The sequence below is a fragment of the Aulonocara stuartgranti genome (genome assembly GCF_965226115.1).
Source record: "Aulonocara stuartgranti genome assembly, chromosome: 14".
In the NCBI taxonomy this organism is placed as follows: Eukaryota; Metazoa; Chordata; class Actinopteri; order Cichliformes; family Cichlidae; genus Aulonocara; species Aulonocara stuartgranti.
In genome coordinates, this window is record NC_138950.1 from 22,419,410 (window position 1) to 22,440,909 (window position 21,500).

General features: G+C 40.4%; 1 protein-coding gene across 5 annotated transcripts in view; it reads right to left on the minus strand.

Moving 5' to 3' along the window:
- The window catches only part of dync2h1 (dynein cytoplasmic 2 heavy chain 1), a 125,844-nt gene that overhangs the window by 90,898 nt on the left and 13,446 nt on the right, over positions 1–21,500 (minus strand). For all 5 annotated transcript variants that reach the window (XM_082501972.1, XM_082501973.1, XM_082501974.1 and 2 more), the window contains exons 21-48: positions 21,144–21,259; positions 20,707–20,834; positions 20,273–20,422; positions 19,955–20,160; positions 19,607–19,762; positions 19,371–19,485; positions 18,479–18,649; positions 17,781–17,939; positions 15,248–15,321; positions 14,890–15,039; positions 14,356–14,488; positions 14,145–14,262; positions 13,858–13,970; positions 13,547–13,660; positions 13,288–13,429; positions 9,387–9,592; positions 8,255–8,437; positions 7,857–8,039; positions 7,330–7,553; positions 6,943–7,058; positions 3,448–3,647; positions 3,205–3,336; positions 2,871–3,003; positions 2,403–2,610; positions 2,172–2,301; positions 1,627–1,782; positions 1,204–1,463; positions 31–277 (exon numbers count right to left, since the gene is read on the minus strand). In XM_082501972.1, the coding sequence (XP_082358098.1) occupies positions 31–277; positions 1,204–1,463; positions 1,627–1,782; positions 2,172–2,301; positions 2,403–2,610; positions 2,871–3,003; positions 3,205–3,336; positions 3,448–3,647; positions 6,943–7,058; positions 7,330–7,553; positions 7,857–8,039; positions 8,255–8,437; positions 9,387–9,592; positions 13,288–13,429; positions 13,547–13,660; positions 13,858–13,970; positions 14,145–14,262; positions 14,356–14,488; positions 14,890–15,039; positions 15,248–15,321; positions 17,781–17,939; positions 18,479–18,649; positions 19,371–19,485; positions 19,607–19,762; positions 19,955–20,160; positions 20,273–20,422; positions 20,707–20,834; positions 21,144–21,259 (4,423 nt within the window). The remainder of the gene's footprint in view (positions 1–30; positions 278–1,203; positions 1,464–1,626; positions 1,783–2,171; positions 2,302–2,402; positions 2,611–2,870; positions 3,004–3,204; positions 3,337–3,447; positions 3,648–6,942; positions 7,059–7,329; positions 7,554–7,856; positions 8,040–8,254; positions 8,438–9,386; positions 9,593–13,287; positions 13,430–13,546; positions 13,661–13,857; positions 13,971–14,144; positions 14,263–14,355; positions 14,489–14,889; positions 15,040–15,247; positions 15,322–17,780; positions 17,940–18,478; positions 18,650–19,370; positions 19,486–19,606; positions 19,763–19,954; positions 20,161–20,272; positions 20,423–20,706; positions 20,835–21,143; positions 21,260–21,500) is intronic.

The following is a 21,500-nucleotide window of genomic DNA, read 5'->3' on the forward strand; positions in this document are numbered from 1 at the left end:
ACTGACTTTTTAATTTATCTGTCTTTTTACCTGCTGGAGGAAGGCAGTGAGGTTGCTGGTCCCCCACTTGTCCGGTTTGGGTAGGTTGATGTCTTTTAAATAAAGGACCAAGTTCTCGCAGTCCTTGGGTCTGAAAACTCGACCAGTGTTAGAGCTGAGCAACAGGCACGTCTGGCTCAGTTTCTGTAGGACGTGGCGTGATGATGTCTGGGCGCTGCAGTGAACCACAGCAACTTGGGTGGAACGCAGCCGAGAGAAGGCGTAGCGCAGGAGCATGCTGAACAGGACGAACAGAATAAGGTCAGGAAACACACAAGAACTCAAAGTACGTGAGGTGAGACATGAGCGCAGAGGATGGCAACAGTTCATCCATATGCTTAAATGTTTTAAACAGTTCAGCTTCACCCATTTTTAAGCTGATCTAAGGACAGCAAGAAAGGATAAGAGGATGAAATCTGTGTTACTGCCACATTAATCAAAAAAATAAATTTTTGGGACGTCAAGAAAATTGTTTACCTTTGACTCAAAGGCAAATTAAAGAAAGTAAATATGACGTGTTCATGGGCATGCACAGTCATTATCAGAAAATCTGTACTTTTATCAGAAGACTAAGTTGACAAATCCCGTGCCTTACTGGCACCGTAACGTTTCAGACAAAGTGAGGCAGGGCATGAGGATGAGAAAAGAAAAGACTGAGAGATACAAAAGTGGAGTGTAAAAGGCAAACTGAGGGACCCTTGCTCTTTTATACCCAGGGGAGGGACACAATTACTTGTGGGGCAGTTCAGAACTTGATGTGTACACGTACACAATCCCAAGCACAAACAGCACACGCACACACACCCAAAGATTTGATCTTTATTCTGAGCTTTCAGTGCCTTTACAAGAAAGGTCAAGTCTTGAATAAAAGCAGCTTTGATTTCACTGTTGATTATGTGATTGTGTCATTCTGAGTATTCCTATTTGAGTGCCTCTGTCTCACAAACCACACTGCACACTCTGACCTCACCAGTGATTTTTGTACTAAAGGCTAACATGAGGATAGAATAAAAAAATACCCTTTGTGAATTGCTTCCGCAGAATGCCATTTGATCTTAAGTCAGGATAATGGAAGGTAATGTAACAGTTGTTCAGCAATCATGGCTTTGTGAAGGGCTAAATGGTTTTTAATGTGTTTTTGTATATGGATCCAGAAGTAATTACCCCTTTCCACAACCCTCTGGCCCTATGACCATGAAGGGCTGCCTGTGCTGTGTGGTGAGCCAAGGAGAGAAACCCTGCAGACCTCTCTGCATGCCTGGAGTCTCAATCACAGGTAGCATGTGTGTATGAGAGAACTGCTCCAGCGTGAGACCCTCAGGACGCTGGAACATGTAACTTGCTAGATGACCACTGTCAGCGTTATAGTAAGTATCCAATGGTTTTCTGGGGTCTGGTGGGCTTTCCCTGGCCCAGCTCAGCAACTACAGGAGTGAAAAGACATAAAGACAAACATTAGCAAGTTATCCATCCTTATAATTTTCAGCAGTTATAATTAAGACATGAATACAATTTAAATCCAAACATAAAACTGTTCTTGAATTCAACCTCTATTGATACCAAACGAGAACAAAATGAGGTCCTCACCTCTTTGGCAAACTCCTGTCGTGTTTTGAGGTTGAGGTTTCCTCCCATACCTCTCAGTAGACCAACAATGAACTGGCCCCTCTCCTTCACAGCATTGAGGTGAGACAGGCAATTGAACACTGTGCCCACTAAACTAGTTTCCACCACAAAGTCATTCTGATGAGGAGAGAGAAAGAACAGCATACAGATGTAAGGATCAAAGATCTTTTACGATTTTCAAATAAACCGGTTGAGCAAAAGAAAAATCCAGTCTGTAAGGATTATGTAAATTAGAAGGAAATAATAAATGGATCTGTTCATTGAGCTGAAAGGTCACAAGTCATTTCAGTTACTTGATTGCACTTTCATAATGTTACCAATTAAATATATCATAATAAATACTGGTAATTATAAATGAAGTTAACTGATCAAGGTTCTAAGTTGCTCAGTGCATACGCACTGATGACACCACTGTGTCAGGTTCCAAACAAAAGATGTGTTTAATATTTAGAACAATGAAAAGATGTGACTGCTTTTCATGCACTGTGTAGCAGTGGGACGCTGACCTGCTTGAGGACCCAGTCCAGAGATCTTTGGAAGTAATCGCCCAGCCAGTTTTCAAGATTATTGTGACACTCTTCTGGCTGACCCTTTAACCACGACTTCACCAAGGCACCCACATCAATGTCCTCATCACTTTAGATATGAGGAAGTAAAATGCCAGTGAGACAAGTACTGAAAAGGTGGAATTTGGTAGAAATAAATGCTTAAAACTCTTTCTGCATAGGCTGACTGACCTGAGAAAGATCATGCCCATGCGGGATATGGTAGCTGGTGAGGCACAGCTGAGGTCATGAGTCTCAAACAGGAAGTTAACATTAGGTCCAAACTGGATGCGTTCGCCACTGGGCATGGTTAACAGTCGATTATCATCAAGGACAGAATTCAGACTCTCAATCCACTCAGGATCAATGTCGCCATCACATACGATCCAAGAGTTCACCTCTAGAAAACACAAATATACATGCATATGTTTACAACGCATGCATTCAGGATATTAATCACGATACGGGGTGTGTCTGAAAGAATCATCTGATTTCAAAAGTTTTACATACAAAACTTGTTCACAAGTGCTTAACATTGCAGAATTAAAGCACTTTGAAATTGGATGATTCTGGTGATGGCCAAACACTTTTCCAGTTTCAGTGGGCAATAATGTCAAATGTCTGGTTAATCACAAACCAGCAGTGTCCCTCTCTTATTACCCTGAGATTCTTTGACCACGTTCCTGGCACTGTGGGTGAGGACGCCATCAGACCACTCTCTGGTGTCCATGTCTATATGTCCCAACAACTGTTGTCTGGGCATGGCCTTAGGATTCATTGTGTACTGCTTCACCTACCAAACAAAAAAAGTGAATTGGCAAGAACTCAAGGCAGAATTTCTTTAATTTTGAAAATGTCGCTTTTTAGATTCTTTTATATGCTAAATAACACTGGAACTCAGACAGTGCATAATGTAATTTTAGAGGACTTGTATTACATCACTTTTTCCAGTTACAGCATTAAATTCAAGAGGGGAGGTTCTCCCTCTACTCACCACTTTTCCTGTCTTGCCGAGAGCCTCCCTGAGCATCCTCCACAGTGTGGACTTGCCTGCTCCGCTTGGCCCGACAACAACTACGCCCATACGTTGTCTTAGCTGTTCATTTAGCTCCAATGCCTTCTTTAGCTATAAATGACAACAATTACTCCATTTAACTATCTCTGATTTTCTTATACCATCTTTCTAACAAACAACGTCAGTTCACATAGTGTTTATTAGAATTCTTCATATACACACCTGGCTGGGTATAAGTTCAAGCTGTGCCTCCTTATAAACTTGTTCCAGTGCATGTGTTAGTATCTGGTCCTCCACGTCAGTGAAATCAACCCCAGAGAAGACATCTCTCACCAGAGCATCAAACCGAGAGCAATCGGCAAAGGTCAGCTTGGACATTGTGTTCAGTCTTAAGGCCTGCACTACCATACTACTCTCTTCAACTGCAAGTAGATGGACAGAGAGAGAAAATGAGTTAGAGAAAGAAAAGAAATTAATATAAATTTAATTTCAATCCAAAACAGGGATAAGCATAAAAAATACTTGAATAAGAGTATGGTTAACACTATAAAACAGCTATAAACTATGAAAAAGGCAATATGCTGAATGAAAAGAAAAAAAAATAGAAAATGATATAAAAACAAGGGGAGGAAAGTTTAGTATTGGTTTGCTCTTGCAAATGTCCCCAGTGAAAAATGTGCTAATTACCAAAACTTGTCACGATTTAAGACACTGTCAATACTTTTGATCTCTTGTCTTTCTGCAGAGAAGCGCACTTGGCCAGACTACATACAGAGACAAACACAAGGAAAAACCTCAGGGACTCATCAACAGACAAGAGGTTCACACAATGTGTCTGTGAATCTGTGTGTGTGTGTTTGTGTGTTGGACAGATAAAAGGTGGGTGCTGGAGGAAGAGAAAGATTTAAAGGAAAGAATGATAGAATCTGGGAAAGGGTGAGTAAAACCAAGGTAGAAGTGTGGGAGGTTATTGAAAACAAGAGGCATGAAGGGGACCTTTGGGGTGAGAAAAAGAGGGCACCGATTGCGAACGAGCGGGACGAGAGCAACATCGACAGCCAGGTATCAGAGAAAGAGAGCGCTAACAAGAGGTTAGAGGAGGGAGCAGGAACTGAGGAAGAAATGCTGAAGAGGTAAACAACAACGCTCTGGCAAAGTGTTTTGAGGACGAGAGAATGCAGAAGGACAAAAGTACAGACAAGTGAAAAACCCGAGGGAAGAAAAGTTTTTAGGGAAAGTGCTTGAGCTAAATGTCAATTCATGGCATGTCCGTACTAGAATATTTAGAGGGCAAGCGCAGCATGTGCACAGAAAAAGAGCTGGACACTAAAGCTTTCTGTTTAAGTATACTCGTGGTGTTTATCCGGCTGCATTCAATAGATATCCACACAAAGAGGCACAGATAAGCCAAGCACTTTTATTGTATCTCTGTTGAGCAAAGGATAAGCATCTCCAGACCAGTCAAATTTTTAACTGTAACCTTATCTTCCGATGCTTTACGTCAACTCGAAAACTTTCTATCCCTCAGGTCCAAAGGTTGCTATCAGTATAGCAGTTTCAGCACTTCCAAAAAGTAGATTTTCAACCAGACTTAGAAAAGTTGCTACTTTTTTTTTTTATTATCAGAGACTGCGTCGAGATTTCTGTTACAGGTTCATCTACTTCTGTGGTGGATGAAGAAGTTAAGAAGTCTAAAGAGGCTAAAACTTTGACAAGTTTACTTGTGGATTCTTTTTCAATAACCCCAATGAGCCAAATATGTCAGTCTGACAAAGGGTGTTATTATTATTAAAAGTGTCAATAGTCTTTTGGGCTCCTTTAACTTTAGTCGATTAAAACAATCAGATGATATTAAAAGCGTGGTTTGGATGTTACATGACAGCACAGTTACGCTTACTTTGCCTTTGAGATATATTTATTTATGATGTGTTGAATGATCCTTCACCAGGACAAGAGTCCGGTCTCCAATAAACACAATGGATTGAACTATATATTTTTTAACATCTATCCATCCTCTTTTGCTTATATGAAGTCATGTTACAGTGGCAGCAGGCTAACCAGACATCCTCTCACTCAGTGAGACTCGACACTTTGAGATCCCTCAGTTACTCCTGAGGGATCTTGTACCCCAAAGTATTCCCATACGGAAAATATAATTTCTCCTATAGGTTCTGGGTGTACCCCAGAGTTAGGGTGAACAACTGATATTAAAAAATAATAATAATAATAATAATAATAATCTGAGGACCTGCACTCTGTTCTTGACATATACCATGAGGGGATATGATGGCCTGGCCTGGTAAATGGCCTGTATTTATATAGTGCTTTACTAGTCCCTAAGGACCCCAAAGCGCTTTACATATCCAGTCATCCACCCATTCACACACACATTCACACACTGGTGATATGCAAGCTACATTGTAGCCACAGCCACCCTGGGGCGCACTGACAGAGGCGATGATATCCCATACTATATGTGTTCACCATCAAGGAGCAGAAGTTTTACACATAGCTGCTTTTTATGTTAATTAAATGGCCCAACTTTACCCAATCACAATTACCCCCAAGTCACTGCTAATCCCTTGGATCCAGCTGAGTGACACACCAGGGGATGAAATGTTGACTTTAATTTCTCATTGGAAATCTTGTCAGGAGTGTGAAAACCACACATCATAATGTTTCCCTCTGCCAACAACAGACCAGTGGTCCCAGTATGAGGCATCGAGGTAACTTAAGGCCTTTTGTTTAGCTCTCAAGGTCATCATTAGCCAGGGCAGCTTTGAAGCATCTGTGCAGCAGCTGCCCACAGGGGAAGTGAGAGGAGCCCATAGCAAAAAGTTCGTTAGCTGGAGAAACAGCAACAGCCAAGAACACCTAAAAAAGTGTGTCTGTTTGTTTAAATTCAGCCTCCAGATGAGAAATGTCTTGAATACAACAGTAGACTTTCAAAACTCTACCCAGAGGGATGTTCTTTCTAATTATGCCTATTTTTGTTAAGTACAATACATCACTGTAACTCCTCTGTAGGACTAGAATAAAGAATGTGTAAATTGGCTAAACAAATATGCAGCCCATAACTTTCAGACTTGTAGTCTCAATCAGTGTTGACTAAAGTGGCTTAAGACAATTTATCAGATTATGTGCAGCTCCCTCTTAAGTATAGATTTCATTCTCACCCCACCAAATGATTTCACAAATTAGCACAACCTCTGCTTCAGACAGAAATAAATCATTAATCAAGTCATCAGGTGCTGCTTGAATATAATGAAAGTCTGCCATTAATGTTGTGTAATTATAAACCCGAATAAAACACAGTGTATTTTATAAAAATCCTAGTACTTTGCATTGTTAAAGTTTTGACCCTTTGTACTTGGCAAAGAGTTTGATTTTGAGTCAAAAATGAACCCATTTCCTCCTAACTTTCTTTTAAAATACATTTTTGGCCTTTTTAGCCATTGTAATGATGTGACAGGCTGAAGGTGGACAAGAAAGGTTGGGGAGAGCAGGGGGAAGGGATGTAGCAATTGGCCCGGTACAAAATCAAACCGTGGTCTCTGGAATAACCTTGTGGCATATGAGTTGCCTGCTCAACCCAGTGAGCTATACTGGCACCCCCTCAAAACTTTCTTGACACAATATTGGAGAAGAAAAAATAAAAATGCCTCACAGAAATAATCTATATTAAAAAAAAGGAAAAACACCCAGAGGGGGTCTTACTCTTTTCTTTGTTGCGATTCCTTCTGTGTTGCTGCAGGAGACCGCCGCAGGCCTTCAGCACTGTCTTTAGAGCTCGCAAACCCCAGTCATAGTGTTGCTGAGGAGTCAACAACTCTCTGGAGAAAGAAATAAAGGCACATTTTTACACATCACACACTCGCAGTTGGCGGTAGCATTGTCTGTAACAGTCAGTGGTGGGAAGCAGAAAGGGTAATTTATCCACAAAAATCAAGCAACTGCATACTATTAATGCTAAAACGGAAAGTCCGTCTAATAATAACACGTGAAACACAAAAATCACACACAACACAGACATCAAACTACACAGGTGAAGCACATTGCATGTCAATTTGACCCTAATCCAAACCAAAAATGACTTAATTCTACCTTGCCAGGTTGAAGATTGCTACCAGTTTGCATCCCAGTATTTCTCCATTTTTGAAGCCCTCGGAGTAGAGGATGACTTCAGCAATGAGCTCATTGTCTGGCCTGCTCATGGCCACAGGCCTGAACAGTTGCTTTAGGTTGTCTGGAAGTTTCTGTCTGCCTCCATAGCCTTTTCCTGCCGGATTTAATGTGATAAAGACTCCAGAATTAGGGTCCAATTCCACCTAGAGGATGAAGAAAGGAAGAACATGTTCTTCTCAATATTACCGGTATGATTTTTTAAAACTGGCATTAGTAAAGTTTAAGCAGTTCCTTCTTGAATTATGACAAATCCAGTTTTTACGCCATATATGAAAACATAAATAATTTACTGTGGGACTGATTTGACTGAAAGACAGTTAAAAAAAATAGAAAAAATAATTGTATATCATGAGAAAGTGTCATAAATTACTGAGGTGGGCTTGAGAAATCAGAATGACCTGGTGTTCAGCATTATTGTTTTTGTCTGCATTTGTTTATTTTCTGACCTCCTTCCCTAGCAGATCGGATGTGTTCTTATGGTGTTTGAGAGAGTCTTGAATGGCCTGAATCTGCATGGAAACTGCAGACAGTACTGCTTCCTCTAAACGGTTAAACTCGTCAAAGCAGCCCCATGCTCCACACTTCACCAACCCCACAAAGATCCGTCCCATTGACTTCACATCGATACCCTGGAAAACAGACCAAAAAAAAAGCAGTCGTTGTCATTTGTACTCAATTTGCAATCCTACTTTGTTTGTGCATGTGTGTAGACTAATCAAAAGGTTAGTGTATGTGTGTGTCTACTACTGCACATATGTGATTCATGGATATATTGTATCCACGTCTTTAGTTGTAGCTTTCGCTTTGTATATATTTTTTGCTTTTCACAGAAGCATCTATACACCTCGTCACAGTTGAACACCAGCACTTGACGTCCAAACAGCCCTCCTAAGGCTTTGACGGACTCAGTCTTGCCTGTGCCGGCTGGCCCATAAGGATTCCCCCCGAGCCCCATCTTCATTGCCTGGGTCAGAGTCAGGTAGCATTTATCAGTCAGTGGAGTGTGCACCAGCTTAGCCACATTCCCCTGGGAGGCAGTAAGAGATAAGATTAAAGATTAAAATTAGGAATAAAGACAGCAAAGGAAAGTGATGGTGGCCAGACAGCATCAGAGATATGGGTGAAGGGACACGATGGAGACTGAAACAAACTTGTCAAAAAAATAAAGGAAATGAATGGAAAAGGATAGACGTGACAAATGAATGATGGACGGGCAAAGAAAAGAAAAGTAAACGGGAGTCTGGATGTGGTTGTAAAAAACTGTAGAGTGGAAATGCAAGAAGGCACTGTATTACACGTGCTCCTTATCCCTGCATAAACAGTGCCCCCCAAAGGTAAAAAAAAAATAGGTTCAAATACATTGATTAACACCTACACAACAGCTCCCATAAGCGGGATACTGCAGCCTGCCACACTGCAAAAACTGTTTAACAATAGCTTGTGATAAAGCTGATCCAGCCCCCAAACTCCTGCCTATAGTGTAATTATTACTGATATAAACTGGGATTAAGAAAATGCATGTTCTCCTAATACTACCTTACCTGGGTCATACTGAAAGTAGCTACAGAATGAACAAAATGTTATAGGGCTTCACCTGAATATTAAACCCTCGGCTAGATTTAGATATTTGGTTTCCTTTTTTTGGTTGTTACACATGAATATAATAATTTTTGTTATGGTTATAAAATTAGACATGATGTCAGTCATTTATCATCTGTAAAAATAGACTAATACAGATGGCACAACTTGCTGTTGAAAATGTCTGCTGCTTTCCTCCCTTGCGAGTCAATGTGCTGTAAAATGAATGCTACGAAAGCAGATTTAATTTCCTGTGGTTTAATATTCTTAATTAGAAAAACAAAATGTCAAGTAAAGATTAATTGGAGTGCAGGAAACATCACTGAATGTTTTGGTTTGTTCCATTTGTGTAATTGAAAAGAGGAACGCATATACAACACGTTTGCACTATATCACACCTGGTATTCATAGGTATAGCTGAATTGTGCATCCACCATATGTATGTGGCAGCATTGGTCCGGCCCCATATAGAACCGAAGCTGCTTCTTCCAGGCCCAGGCGTCAGTAGTGGTAACTCCTGCCTGGTTAAGTTGCTTCACCACACTGATGTTGTGGATAATATCCAGGATCAAGGCCTTCAGCTTCAATTGCAGGACACTAGACTCTGTACAAGGAGACATGCATAAATTTTAGGGTGTCAGAACCTGTAAAAGTACACAAATAACACATTTCTGACATAAAAGAGCATTGTATCTGTAAATGCAGGGTGCTGGATTTAACCAGGCCAGGAAATAGTTAATATTTGTTACAATAGTGTATTGAATTTGAATAAACCACAGTGTAGAACTGAGAAATTCTGAAATGAACAATATGATTTTTTTCAGTATGACTCAGGCAACACATTTAAACATTAAAAACAGTGCTGCATTACCTCTTTAGTTCATCACTGTTCAAGTTTTATGGAACTGATTAGACCAGCAGCTGTAACCCTGAATTTTACATTCTTGCTTGATATGGGATTTCTCTCTCTTTCTTTTGGTAAAGCGGTGATCATTCCAAACAGGTGTCAGTTCTTGACTTCAGGGGATTGTAATTTGTATTAAAAAATAGCATTTGAGCTTATATAACAGAAATAAGCAAGGCCTTCTCCCCAAAAAGACATTGCTGGAAAGCAGTAAATGTTCTTTTAAAGGCCAAAGAAACCACATACATGTCATTCAGTATTAAAAGGGCCTCTCAGTATGGGCAAGTTGCCCGTGCCCTGTGCACTAATGCGCATTGATACCATCGAGGATGCTGGCTTTTGTACTGTGTGCTTACAACAAGTGAGTGATGGCCTTTCTGTTTAGCCTGGAGGATTTCTAAGAGTTTTAAAATTTGACCTGTCAGACCACAGGAATATTTTCTGCTTTCCCTCAGTCCGAACAAAGGCCCAGAGAGAGCACTGGTGCTTCTGGGTCTGTTTATATGTGTATTTTTTTTGCCTAGCAACCCCCCAAAATCAATTATGGCTACACTCCTTTTTACCACTTCAAGCCACCTTTTAGGCATCTTTTATAGTCTTGTTGACATGTATGCATCAATAGTGTCAGCCTAGCTAGAGATGCATACAAATTACTTCAGCAAATGTATGCCAAATGTATCCTGCCAAATGTATCCTGTCTTGCCTCACCAACAAATGGCTCCTCACTTCCTGTGGAGTTTATGAGGCGATCGTGGCTGAAGAGTTGGGAGTTCACCTTGTAATTGGAAGGTTTCCGGTTCGAGCCCCGGCTTGGACAGTCTCAGTTGCTGTGTCCTTGGGCAAGACACTTCACCCGTTGCCTACTGGTGGTGGTCAGAGGGCCCGGTGGCGCCAGTGTCCGGCAGCCTCGCCTCTGTCAGCGCGCCCCAGGGTGGCTGTGGCTACAATGTAGCTTGCCATCACCAGTGTGTGAATGTGTGTGTGAATGGGTGGATGACTGGTTGTGTAAAGCACTTTGGGGTCCTTAGGGACTAGAAAAGCGCTATACAAATACAGGCCATTTACCATTTATGGACATTTTAGGCAGACTGGGTAATTAGATTGTCTTTCTTGCCATTACTTTTGCTGCTTTAATCAGTCCCAGCACTTTATAACCACTTGAGACAAACTGGTGTTAAAAGAAAGCACATCACATAGGGATTTTACCCTTTTTAACCCCTTTTCACAACGGTGTCCTGCATCCATCATTTCCTCTCAAAATGAATCATAAACGAGCAAAAGTAAGACATTATTAGTTAAGTTAAAACTAATAAGCGACACGACCACTCAAAATAGTCCAAAATGAGCCTTTGCAGCCTTTACACTGGTTTAGTCATAATAACCTTTTCAGCTATCAAAAGCCCCCAATTTGATACAGCTTGTCATTTTCAGTAGAAAACAAAATGAAAACTTCCCCCGGCACCATCCTGACACAAGAAGTGAATTACGTACTCCAAAGCCGCCTTTTTTTTCTTTAACAGCTAAAAGAAACAGCACTTGCAATATTACAGTACATCACCACCTAGGCGTGTCAGTCCTATCTAATGAAATCTCTAAGAAACATTGCCATATATTTTGGTTTTTTACACAGAAGCCAGTAATTTAATAATGTATTATCATGGAAATAACTGCTACAGGCATAAATGGAAAAGGTGTGCATGTAAGAATATAATATTTCCATATAATATAATCCAGTGCTGTACTAAAATAAAAGGTATTCTACAACTACAAATTTAGCCCACACGCTGAAGTTAAGCATGAAGAAAATGACAGAAGAGATTTGGAATTTGACCATTTCCCAGAACGCCAATGTCCTGTGAAATGTCGGTACTGTTGGCGCTTTCATCTCATGAATGAGTAACTTGTTTAAATCTAAAAGTAAAGCAGATTTGAGTTCTGAGGCAAAAGTCGGCTGTTATGCTTTATGCAGCCATATATTCATCCCCGGGTCATTAAATTCGCCTGTCAGATATGTTGCCTAAAGCGTACTACTGCCCCTTTGCAGCTTCCTAGGAGACTATGAGTGATACACTCATTTGGAATTAATTTCCCACTCATCTCATAATCCCAACAGATTCAACCAAGCCTGAGATTTGGATCAGTATCTGATGTAGATTAAGTACACATATTAAGTAGCAATTGTTTATCTGGACTCTCACAGAAAGGTCAAAAACTAAAATAAGGGTTGTGAAATTTGCTGTAGAAATAACCACAGAGAGAGAGAGAAAAATCACACATCAAGTGTGGGGCAAAGACGTGAATATTTTAAGACCTCTTGGGGAAAAAACATTGTGTAGTTCCTGTTTATCACAACTTCTTCTGTCTTTCTGTGCATTACCCTTATGTCAGAGATCGTAACCAGTCAATATTGGCAATTCTAATTGCCAATATGGCCACTAGGGGTCATAGGACTCCACTCAAGTAGCCCTGCTATTATATATCAGTTATATTGTATCACTTTATATATAATGTTAAAGCTAGCATCTACGTTTAGCTGAATACTTGGATTAGAGGAAGAAAAACTGTAGAAACACTAGTGAACACAGTGACATGGTGATTACTGTTGCCTCAAAGCCGAACAGTAAGATGGTCCTGGATCTGGCCAGGGCCTTTCTGTGTGGAGTTTGCTTGTTCTCCTCGTGTCTGTGTGGGTTCTGTCCAGATACTACGGCTTCCTCAAGCACTCCAAAGACAGGCATGTTAGTAGGGTTAGGTTAGTTGGTGATTGGCTTTAATATGCTTCAGATGTGAATGACAGTGTGAATGGTTGTCGGTCTCTATGTGTTAGCCCTGTGACAGACTGGCAACCTGTCCAGCATGTACCCAACCTCTCGCCCTGTGTCAGCTGGGATAGGAGATGAAGTCAGAGATGCAAGGCTGAGACTGTTTTGGACATGAGCAAAAGAGAGGTAGTGGATATGTTGGGCAAAGGACGTTGAAGACAGCTACCAGGCAAAAAGAAAAGAGGAAGTCCACATAAAAGGTTCAGGCATGAAGTAAAGGAGGGCCTGCAGAGGGTTTGTGTGACAGAAGAAGATACTACGGATAGAGTGAGAGTAAGATGACTTGTTATGGCCATCCCTAAAGGGAGGAGTGGAAATAAGAAGAAGAAGAAAGAAACTGGCTGGTTGTAATAATCACAGATTTGATGTTTATTCATTAATGTTGGTTATAAATTGCTTTTAACTGTAAGTTTTTTTAATCCTTGTATGCACACACTAAGCTAAACGTATATGTTAAATAAAATCCATATCACGTGTGCAGAATTTCATGCCGTCCAGGGAAACGTTACACCTGTCTGAATGGGCACACATACTTTATCTTCCCCGATGCTTAAACACAAATGTGTTCCCTACCTGTGTTATCAGAGCTGGTGTCCACTGTGGTATAGACTTCTAATTTGCTGTTAAGCTCCAACTCCAACTGATGCAAATTTTGTTCTTTTATAGCTCTTTCCACATCTTCCGTAAATTGGATTTGCTCAGCCAGACACAGGATCTACACGAAAAAATGCAACATTGTTTAATGCTGGGGAGAAAAAAAACGTATTTTCTTTTACATCACAAGCTTTAAAGAATATTTTTAAAAAGCAGTTGTATAAATGAGTGTGTGCACCTGTGATGGATAACGAGAGGGGTCCACTTCCCCTTTCTTTGCTGCTGACACACATTCATACAGCAAGTGCTTTAGGGTCTCCTTCATTTCCACAGACAGCTCACTTAACCACACCTAGAAACGAAGGAAAACTGTTTATGCAGAACCACAAAGGAAGGTTCAAAGAAAAAGCATATAAAACGTTTAAAATGAATACACATTTGTGTTGCTTTGAATACATTTTTAAAAAGGATAAACATACTACAAGTACCTCCTTAGACCTCCAACAATGATAATACTATTTATCCATTTATATACATTCATAGCTTTACCTCCACAAGGCTGTAAATGTGTACAATATTTCTGAGTGGCACAATTTCTCCCTCCAAAGAACACATGGCGACAATGTGCTGGCATTGCTCATCAAACACAACACTGTGGATGCCTGCAAAGGGAATATATATGCAGACTACCTTCACTATCCAATACAACCGTTATGATTCAAACAATATGAACAAATATAACAAAAGGGGGAAAACAGGCAGAAGACAGAGCGACAGCAGATAAATGCAAACGATCATCAGCAACAACAGAATGTAAGAACACACATGTCTCTGACCTGCAAAGAGTTTTTTTAGGTGTGACTGGATGACACTAGGGTTGGTTGCCTGCCCAAGAATTTCTAACAGATCATCATCCCCAATGAAATAGAACCGTGGGAAGGCAGACCGTTTCTCCTGTGATGCAGACACAAAACCACATTTAGGTAGTGGTGATATTTGAAACCCATGTGAAAGAAAGCAAATGTCTTCTCACACGTGCGTATTCACCTCCAGGAACTCATTGAGTGACTTTTGGCAGCGCTGTAGTTGGTCCAGTATGGTGACGAGGGAGTTTCTGATGCCAGCCCTCGAACTCAGAGAAACAACTCTGTTGTCTCTCTGGATGTCTGACATTATAGACCTAAGACACGGAGCGAGAAGATGTTCAGTTATGCCAGTTTCTATTTGTCAGCAAAAGAGAAGCCACATGTAGTTTATGGTATATTATCACATGTAGTATATAGTGGTTTTCTAATCTTACTGAACACTCAAAGTGCGTCAGACTACAAGCCACATTTAACCACACAGTCAAATAGTGTTTTATTCTATACATTGCAAACATGGAGGTCTTTCAACTGTCAGAGGAAGCTAGACTACCCAAAGAAAACTCATGCACTCGTAGTGAGTGCGCACATTCAAACACCAGAAGGAAAGGTCCAAATCAGGAACGTTCTTGCTGTGAAGTATCAGTGTTAGCCACCATTGTGCCTAAATGGGCAAACGCTTCATTTGTGTTATTACACAGAGCTGCACACACTGTACCTGAAGTCCTCATCAACTCGTTTGAAGCGAGCTTCCTCTCGGGGCAATGCTCCTCGTCCAAAAATGGGCTCCAAATAAACCCAGCGCCTCTGGATGGCATTCAGACTGAGCAGATACTCATCCAAGTCGGACAGACGAACTTCCCACAGACTGACCTGGATATACGTGGAGTAAATACTCAAACCTTTGTCACAGTTTCTTCATCAGGGATTAAATGTTAATATATAAATGAACCAAATTTGTTTTTTAAAAACTGCATGTACCAATACAAGCTGAGAAAGGTATGTGAAAAGTACTTTTTCCATACATAAAAAAAATTAAGCACTTAAAGTTTATTCATAGATTTAAAGACCTTGACCTGACCTTGTCCTGGAAGCTGCGGTAATAAGGGGAATCTTTTAGCGACTGCAGCAGACAGCGATTATCTCCCACCTAGATAGACAGAGAAATGGTGAAAACGTAATACCTAATACATAAGATGTCATTTAGGCATTTAGTGTCAACTATGTCTCCCTAACAATTGAGTCAAGTATGCTCTTTTATTTGAACTGCCTGACATAACATTTCACTGATGTACTGAAACAACATTTGCATGTAAATATGGACAGCAACATTTAAAGAAGCAAGTACTAATTATATAAAAAAATTTTTTTTAAAAACAATAACACTGTTTCACAATCAGACACAATGGGTTCTATCTTGGTAAGCCTCTACAAACCTTATGTATGGGTCATTCTAAAGCAGGGGTCTCAAACTTTCGGCCCGGGGGCCACTTGTGGCCCACGTCACTCCTACTTGACGTGAAGAAATGTAATGCAATTACATATTGAACTTTTTTTGTAGGCATGATTTGTTTGTTGCTGAATGCAATGTTGAAATAAGTTCTTTAAAAAGCAAAAAATGATTTAATATGAAAACAATATGAGCAGAGAGCACAAACATGTTGAGGGATTGGCTGTGTTGGTTCAGTGAGAGAGTTATTTGTAAAGAAAACAATTTTCACTAGAAGTCAAAAACTAATGTGTACACTTACGTCTGCATTTTTATTTTGTTAAATACAAACAAAATTAGAGTAGAAGTGCTGCCACGCGTTTGATCAGAAAGACAGTAACAATTTGTTTATTTGATAGTTCAAAGTAGTAGCAGTTGAAAGGCCTCAGTTAAGAGTGAGGAAAAAAAATTACGTTCACATTTGCAGATTTGTCTTGTTATACAATATTTGACATTTAAAGAAAACTAGCAAAACACTATATTTCTGGAAATATTTGTGGGTGTTTTTGTGTTTGTTTGTTTGTTTGTTTTTGTATTACTTGAACACTAAAGTGGACCTCCAATGAGATGACAGTGCCAGCAGTGGCCCACAGCCCATTTTGGTTTGAGACCCCTGTTCTAAAGAGTTCATTGGATTCAAGTGTGGCACTGATGCAACAAGTCAGCTTGTGAAATTTCTACCCTTGTAAATATTTCACAATAAGTGGCATTACTACAAAGTGGAAGTTTCCAGAAACCACTGAAACTCAGCCACAAAGTGTCAGAGTGCCAAGTGCTGAGGTGCATAGTTCGTAAAAGTCGCCCTCACTCTGTTGACTCAGTAAGTCGACCAGACCGCCTCTGGCATTAAGATCAGCACAAAAACTGAGTTTGCTGAGATGAGGTTTCCATAGCTGAGAAGCTCCTGTACTGTATGTGTAGGCAGTCTTGTACTTTTGTCCATATGTGGTATATTCAGGGCTCATGTTCAGATACATTTGTGTTCAAGAAGTATCTTAAACCACGTTAGCCTAAATCACTAAAAGCAATACTTTAGTACAAAAAAAGTGTATAATTGCAGCAAATCCCTTTGTGGCTCTTTTTCTTATTCAATTTCCTCTGATAAATTAAACTAGAGGAAAGAAGCAGCAATCTTGTGCCACCCTATCCAAGGATATAATGAAGCTCAATTATATCTAGAGGCCATCGCAGATTCAATAGTCAACAATATAGAACATCTAAAACAATCCAATCTAGACAGGCAAAAGATTAACTACAGCAGGACAAATGTAAAGCAAGATGAGGATGAATGAGCGCAGCAGATAACTGAAGCTGTTTCTCAAAAAGGGATGCAAGTGCCAAGATTTGCCTGTTTGTCCCTCTGGAGTCATTAAACAGAAAAATCTCATTAGCCACTTGAATGTTCAAAATGTCTAAAGTTTCCTATCTGGCCATCATTTCCATCTTAGCAAACAAGTGCTTCTTTAGTGAATTTCAACAAGTGGATACATTTCAGGGGTTTTAATCTCGATTTGTATTCTTTTTACTATAAGTAAGTAGCTAATTTCTAGCTTATTTCTCTGAACTATCTCAAGCACTGTGCTGCCCAGCAATTTCTTATAGGCTAACTGCACCTGATCTAACTACATTAGATCTCTGTGTTCAACCTTCTCCTAGTTTAGTTCACAATAAATGAACTGCAATTTATACAGTACCTTTTTACACTCGCATTTTTAATGTAACACCTGCAAACCTAGATGGAGGCATCAAATGGTACTGATGATTCAGGATCTTGCCTAAAGGCACTTAAATTTAGCGTTGCAGGAACTGAGGATCGAAACATGGACCTTCTGAATAGCAGACAACCTGCTTTCAATTCTGGGTCACCATATACAACATGATTTTTGAGGGCCATAAAAGAGAACCAGACAACCAGGGAGGGGTGCAAGGTCCATCCAGGAGATGTGACTATTTTTCATAAAATGATTTATGGTCAACTCTAACCAATTAAAAAAAAACTCAATTTACTTTCCTAGTCAAACTTCAGAGATTCAGTGTGGCATTGTGAACCAAATCTGCATTTTATATTTGTACACAACAGCTGACTTGATGTCTTTTTTTTATGTGTGCTCCACATCTACCTGGTTGACAATATCCTTCCAGTCCTTGATGAGGGTGAGAGTGCGCCCACTGTTGTCTGTGTACTCAGTGAGGGTGAAGGTAGCTGCAGCTCCCCACAAATCCAGCTCCCTCAGAGCTTCTCTGATCGTCACCTCCGCCTGAGCACGACTGTTCAGATCCTATATCAATGTGCACCACATGCACACACAAAAAACACACGCCTCTGCATCAGTCATATTGGGTTTTGCGTCTGGACCGCCCGTTTGCCTCATTACATTTCCAACACATCACTGAAATCTGCCAACATGCCAACTTTTTCTAAAAAACCTGGAAGACTAACATTTCTCAGCTTCGAGTCGTGATGTACTGACTTTTTCACTTCCATTTCTGTGTTTGTGCGTGCACCGTGTGAGAGGTTGCTTTAATACCCTCAGGATTTCAAACAGGTTTGATTTTCTTGCGATTTTCTTGATCGGGAGCTGGTCGTGAGGTGTTAATCGCTTCTCGTTACCCCATGTATACTACATGTTGCATGACACATGATTAAGGCGAAACTCGGGCCAATCCAAATATACAAATGCAGGCCAAAGCAGCTTTATAGATATCAGTTACGATCTTTATCATGCCATTACTGAAAATTACTGAGTTCTGATTCCCTAAAGATTAGGGCGCTAAAAAAGACATTTATATACAATTTCAAAAGTGTGTTTGTACAGACCTTGAGCTCCATTGCTTTCTCTATGATGGTATTTGCCACAGCAAGAAGATCACTAAAGGTAAGTCTCTCTAAAGTCATCCCTCTTGGGAGGCCTAGTAAACGGAACATGTCCAACCAGTGGTCCTGAGACAGGTGGTCCCCACGTACATACTTCAGCACTGGAATCATGTTCTAGATATTGAGACGAAAAAGAAAAGGAAACAAAAACAAAAAACAAGAAAACAAAACAAGATTTGTAATTAGATCACTTATAAAGTCAGATTAAAGATTTCCCTCACAGCCGTGTAGATTCAAATGAGACGTCACAGCCCCCGAGGGAACATCCCACCTTTGCTGGGATTCCCGCTCGGGGGTGGCATGGTGGTACGACAGGGCAGCACTTACTGTTCCCTGATTTCAATTCCACCATCAGGCCGGGGCTTTCTGTGTGGAGTTTGCATGTTCACCCCTCATTTGCGTGGGTTCTCTCCGGGTATTCTGGCTTTCTCCCACAGTCCAAAGACATGCAGTCAGTGGGGATAGGTTAAATGGAAACTCTAAACTGCCCATAGGTGTGAATGTGAGTGGGAATGGTTGTCTGTGTCTATGTGTTAGTCCTGCAACAGACTGGCGACCTGTCCAGGGTGTACCCTGCCTCAAAAAGGAGAAACGAGGAGAAAGGATGGAACTGTGTACATTTTTAAGTCATGTTTCCACTTAAACAAACTGTATATGAAAATGTAGCAGCTAATTGCTGTGACATTTTCTGAGTAAACTCCAACAAGAACCAGAATAAGTTTTCTGGATATCTGACTCAGCCAAAGCATACACACATATTTCAGATAAGAAGACTTGAATTGAATACGAAAAGAAGGCAGCGACATATTATTACTTGAACTGTACTAGTATATACCTTGTATTTGTCGACTTCCCCTTGTAGTTTAACAGACATCACAGTGGGTTGCTCTAGTTTTCTTAGTCTTTCTTGCCAAGTAAACAAAAACTCCTCAAATACATATGTTTTACTCCTGTAAATTAAAAGAAAAAACACACACAATTACATGACTAAACACATAGTACTGATTAAAAACATAATCAGTACTCTACGTAAAAGTTTAGATATGAGCCCTAAACATGACCCCCCTCTACCTGAATGATATCCAGTCTTCCTGGGCCTTCTCTGAGAACCCTTGGTGCCACTCCTCATACAGACCCCACATTTGGCTGCATTCCTCCATGTCTCTTTTTGTCTCTTCGGCCACAGAGAAAGACGGAGTCTCCAGATTGAAATAGGCACAGTCTTCACTGAGGAGAGCACAGGAGAGTCAGACTTTTGGCCGTAATTGAACTAAATGCGATCTCTTCACACCAGAGTCATAACTGAAAATGATCTTGTACAAGTTTTTCATGTGGCACACGATAAAGGAAATAAAAATCCCAAATACTTTAAACATTCTAAATCTCTTAGTGAATAAACCTGAATGAAAATAAACGTACAGCAGCTTAGTGCGCACAAGCTCTAGCTCCTCAAACTCTTGCTGTTTGTCCCTGATTGTCTGAAGACATACAAGCAGGGCAGCATGATCACCAGTCTCAAGCATCTCATCTTTAGGTTTTAGCTGGTCCCAGCGTGCCTTAAACCGCTCCAGATCTGCCCTGTAAACATCGATACGACTGGCCGCATAACTTCGCATCACCTCCACCTAAGAGAGTACCATGCATGAAAAAGAAGGAGTCATTCTGAGGAAAATAGGATCTGAAAAACCAGTTGGAGCAATAAGCTGATCTAAGTGTGTCTGTATGAGTATATGTCACCTGGTCTTTGACCATTAGCTGGTGGCTCTCCATGACAAGCTCCAGCTTGTCCCACTTGGCCCTGAGTGAAGAGAGAGAGTCCAGCCCAGCTCCAGCCACCGCACGTAGCAAGCGGTTCTTCTCCTCAGCAAATTGGAACTGAGGTAGAATCTGTGTATAGACATGAAGCACAGTTTGTTTCAAATGACATGGTTAAATTTTAGACGGTTCCTTGTGGACTTATAGGACCAATGCTATAAATCAATCAGAAATATGACGAGACATACTGTAAAATGCATTAAGGAAGACAAAGCTTTTATTTCTTTGACAGGGAGCAAAATGTTTTACTAGGTGTATGAAAGTTAACCTTGAATTCTAAAATTACCCACAAACAAGGAAGGAAGAAATTTACAAAAAACCCTAACGAGCTGGGTTTAGGAGTGCTTGTGTCTTACTTCAGGTTTGCGGGCAAGTATCTGGTTATATTTGGCACTAGCCGCACCAATTTCCTCCATACTCTCTGGTCGAGTGGACAAGGCGTCCATTGATTCTGTCACAAAAGTTTCTATTGCTTGTGTGTGGCCTGCAAGCAAGAAGGAAGAGAATATACTTTCAAAAAAGGAAAACAGAAAAGGAAAGGGAAAGTGAGAGCAAAGGGGATATCTTAGAGCTGAAGAAATGGAAAACAAATTTTCAAAACACAGACACAAAATTGAGAAAGAGAAATAAAACAATGTTTTTTCATTGGTGAGATACACTTAATGTCTTTTATATAAAAGCATTTATTGATGCAAAGAGAGAAACAAAGTGGGGGCTTGGCTAGAGTGTTTTCGTTCTGCCACAAACATTACATACTGGAAAAAACAAGGAAAATCAAGGTGTCTGTGTTTACCTTGTATAGATTTCCTAAGTGAGAGGAGCAGCATGTCAAACAGCCTCTGAATCAGGTCATCTATGGCGGCTTTTACAGGCTCACAGTTGACGGTGATACAGTCCACTTTCTCCTGACTGACAAAGAACGGAGGCCAGTGACAGAAATGCAGTTGTTAAGTGTTACATTTGTGGTGTAAGTTCACTTTTAACTGCACAAACTGTACCCAATAAAGAAATATAATAAGTAAAACTATAAATGGATAAAGCAGGTCACTGACTCAGACAGTGAGACAAATTCTTAGTAGAGAACAGAACATAATGCCTTGGGCTTTTCTGGAGTGCATCATTTTCTAAAAGTTATGAATTTGATGTGTGA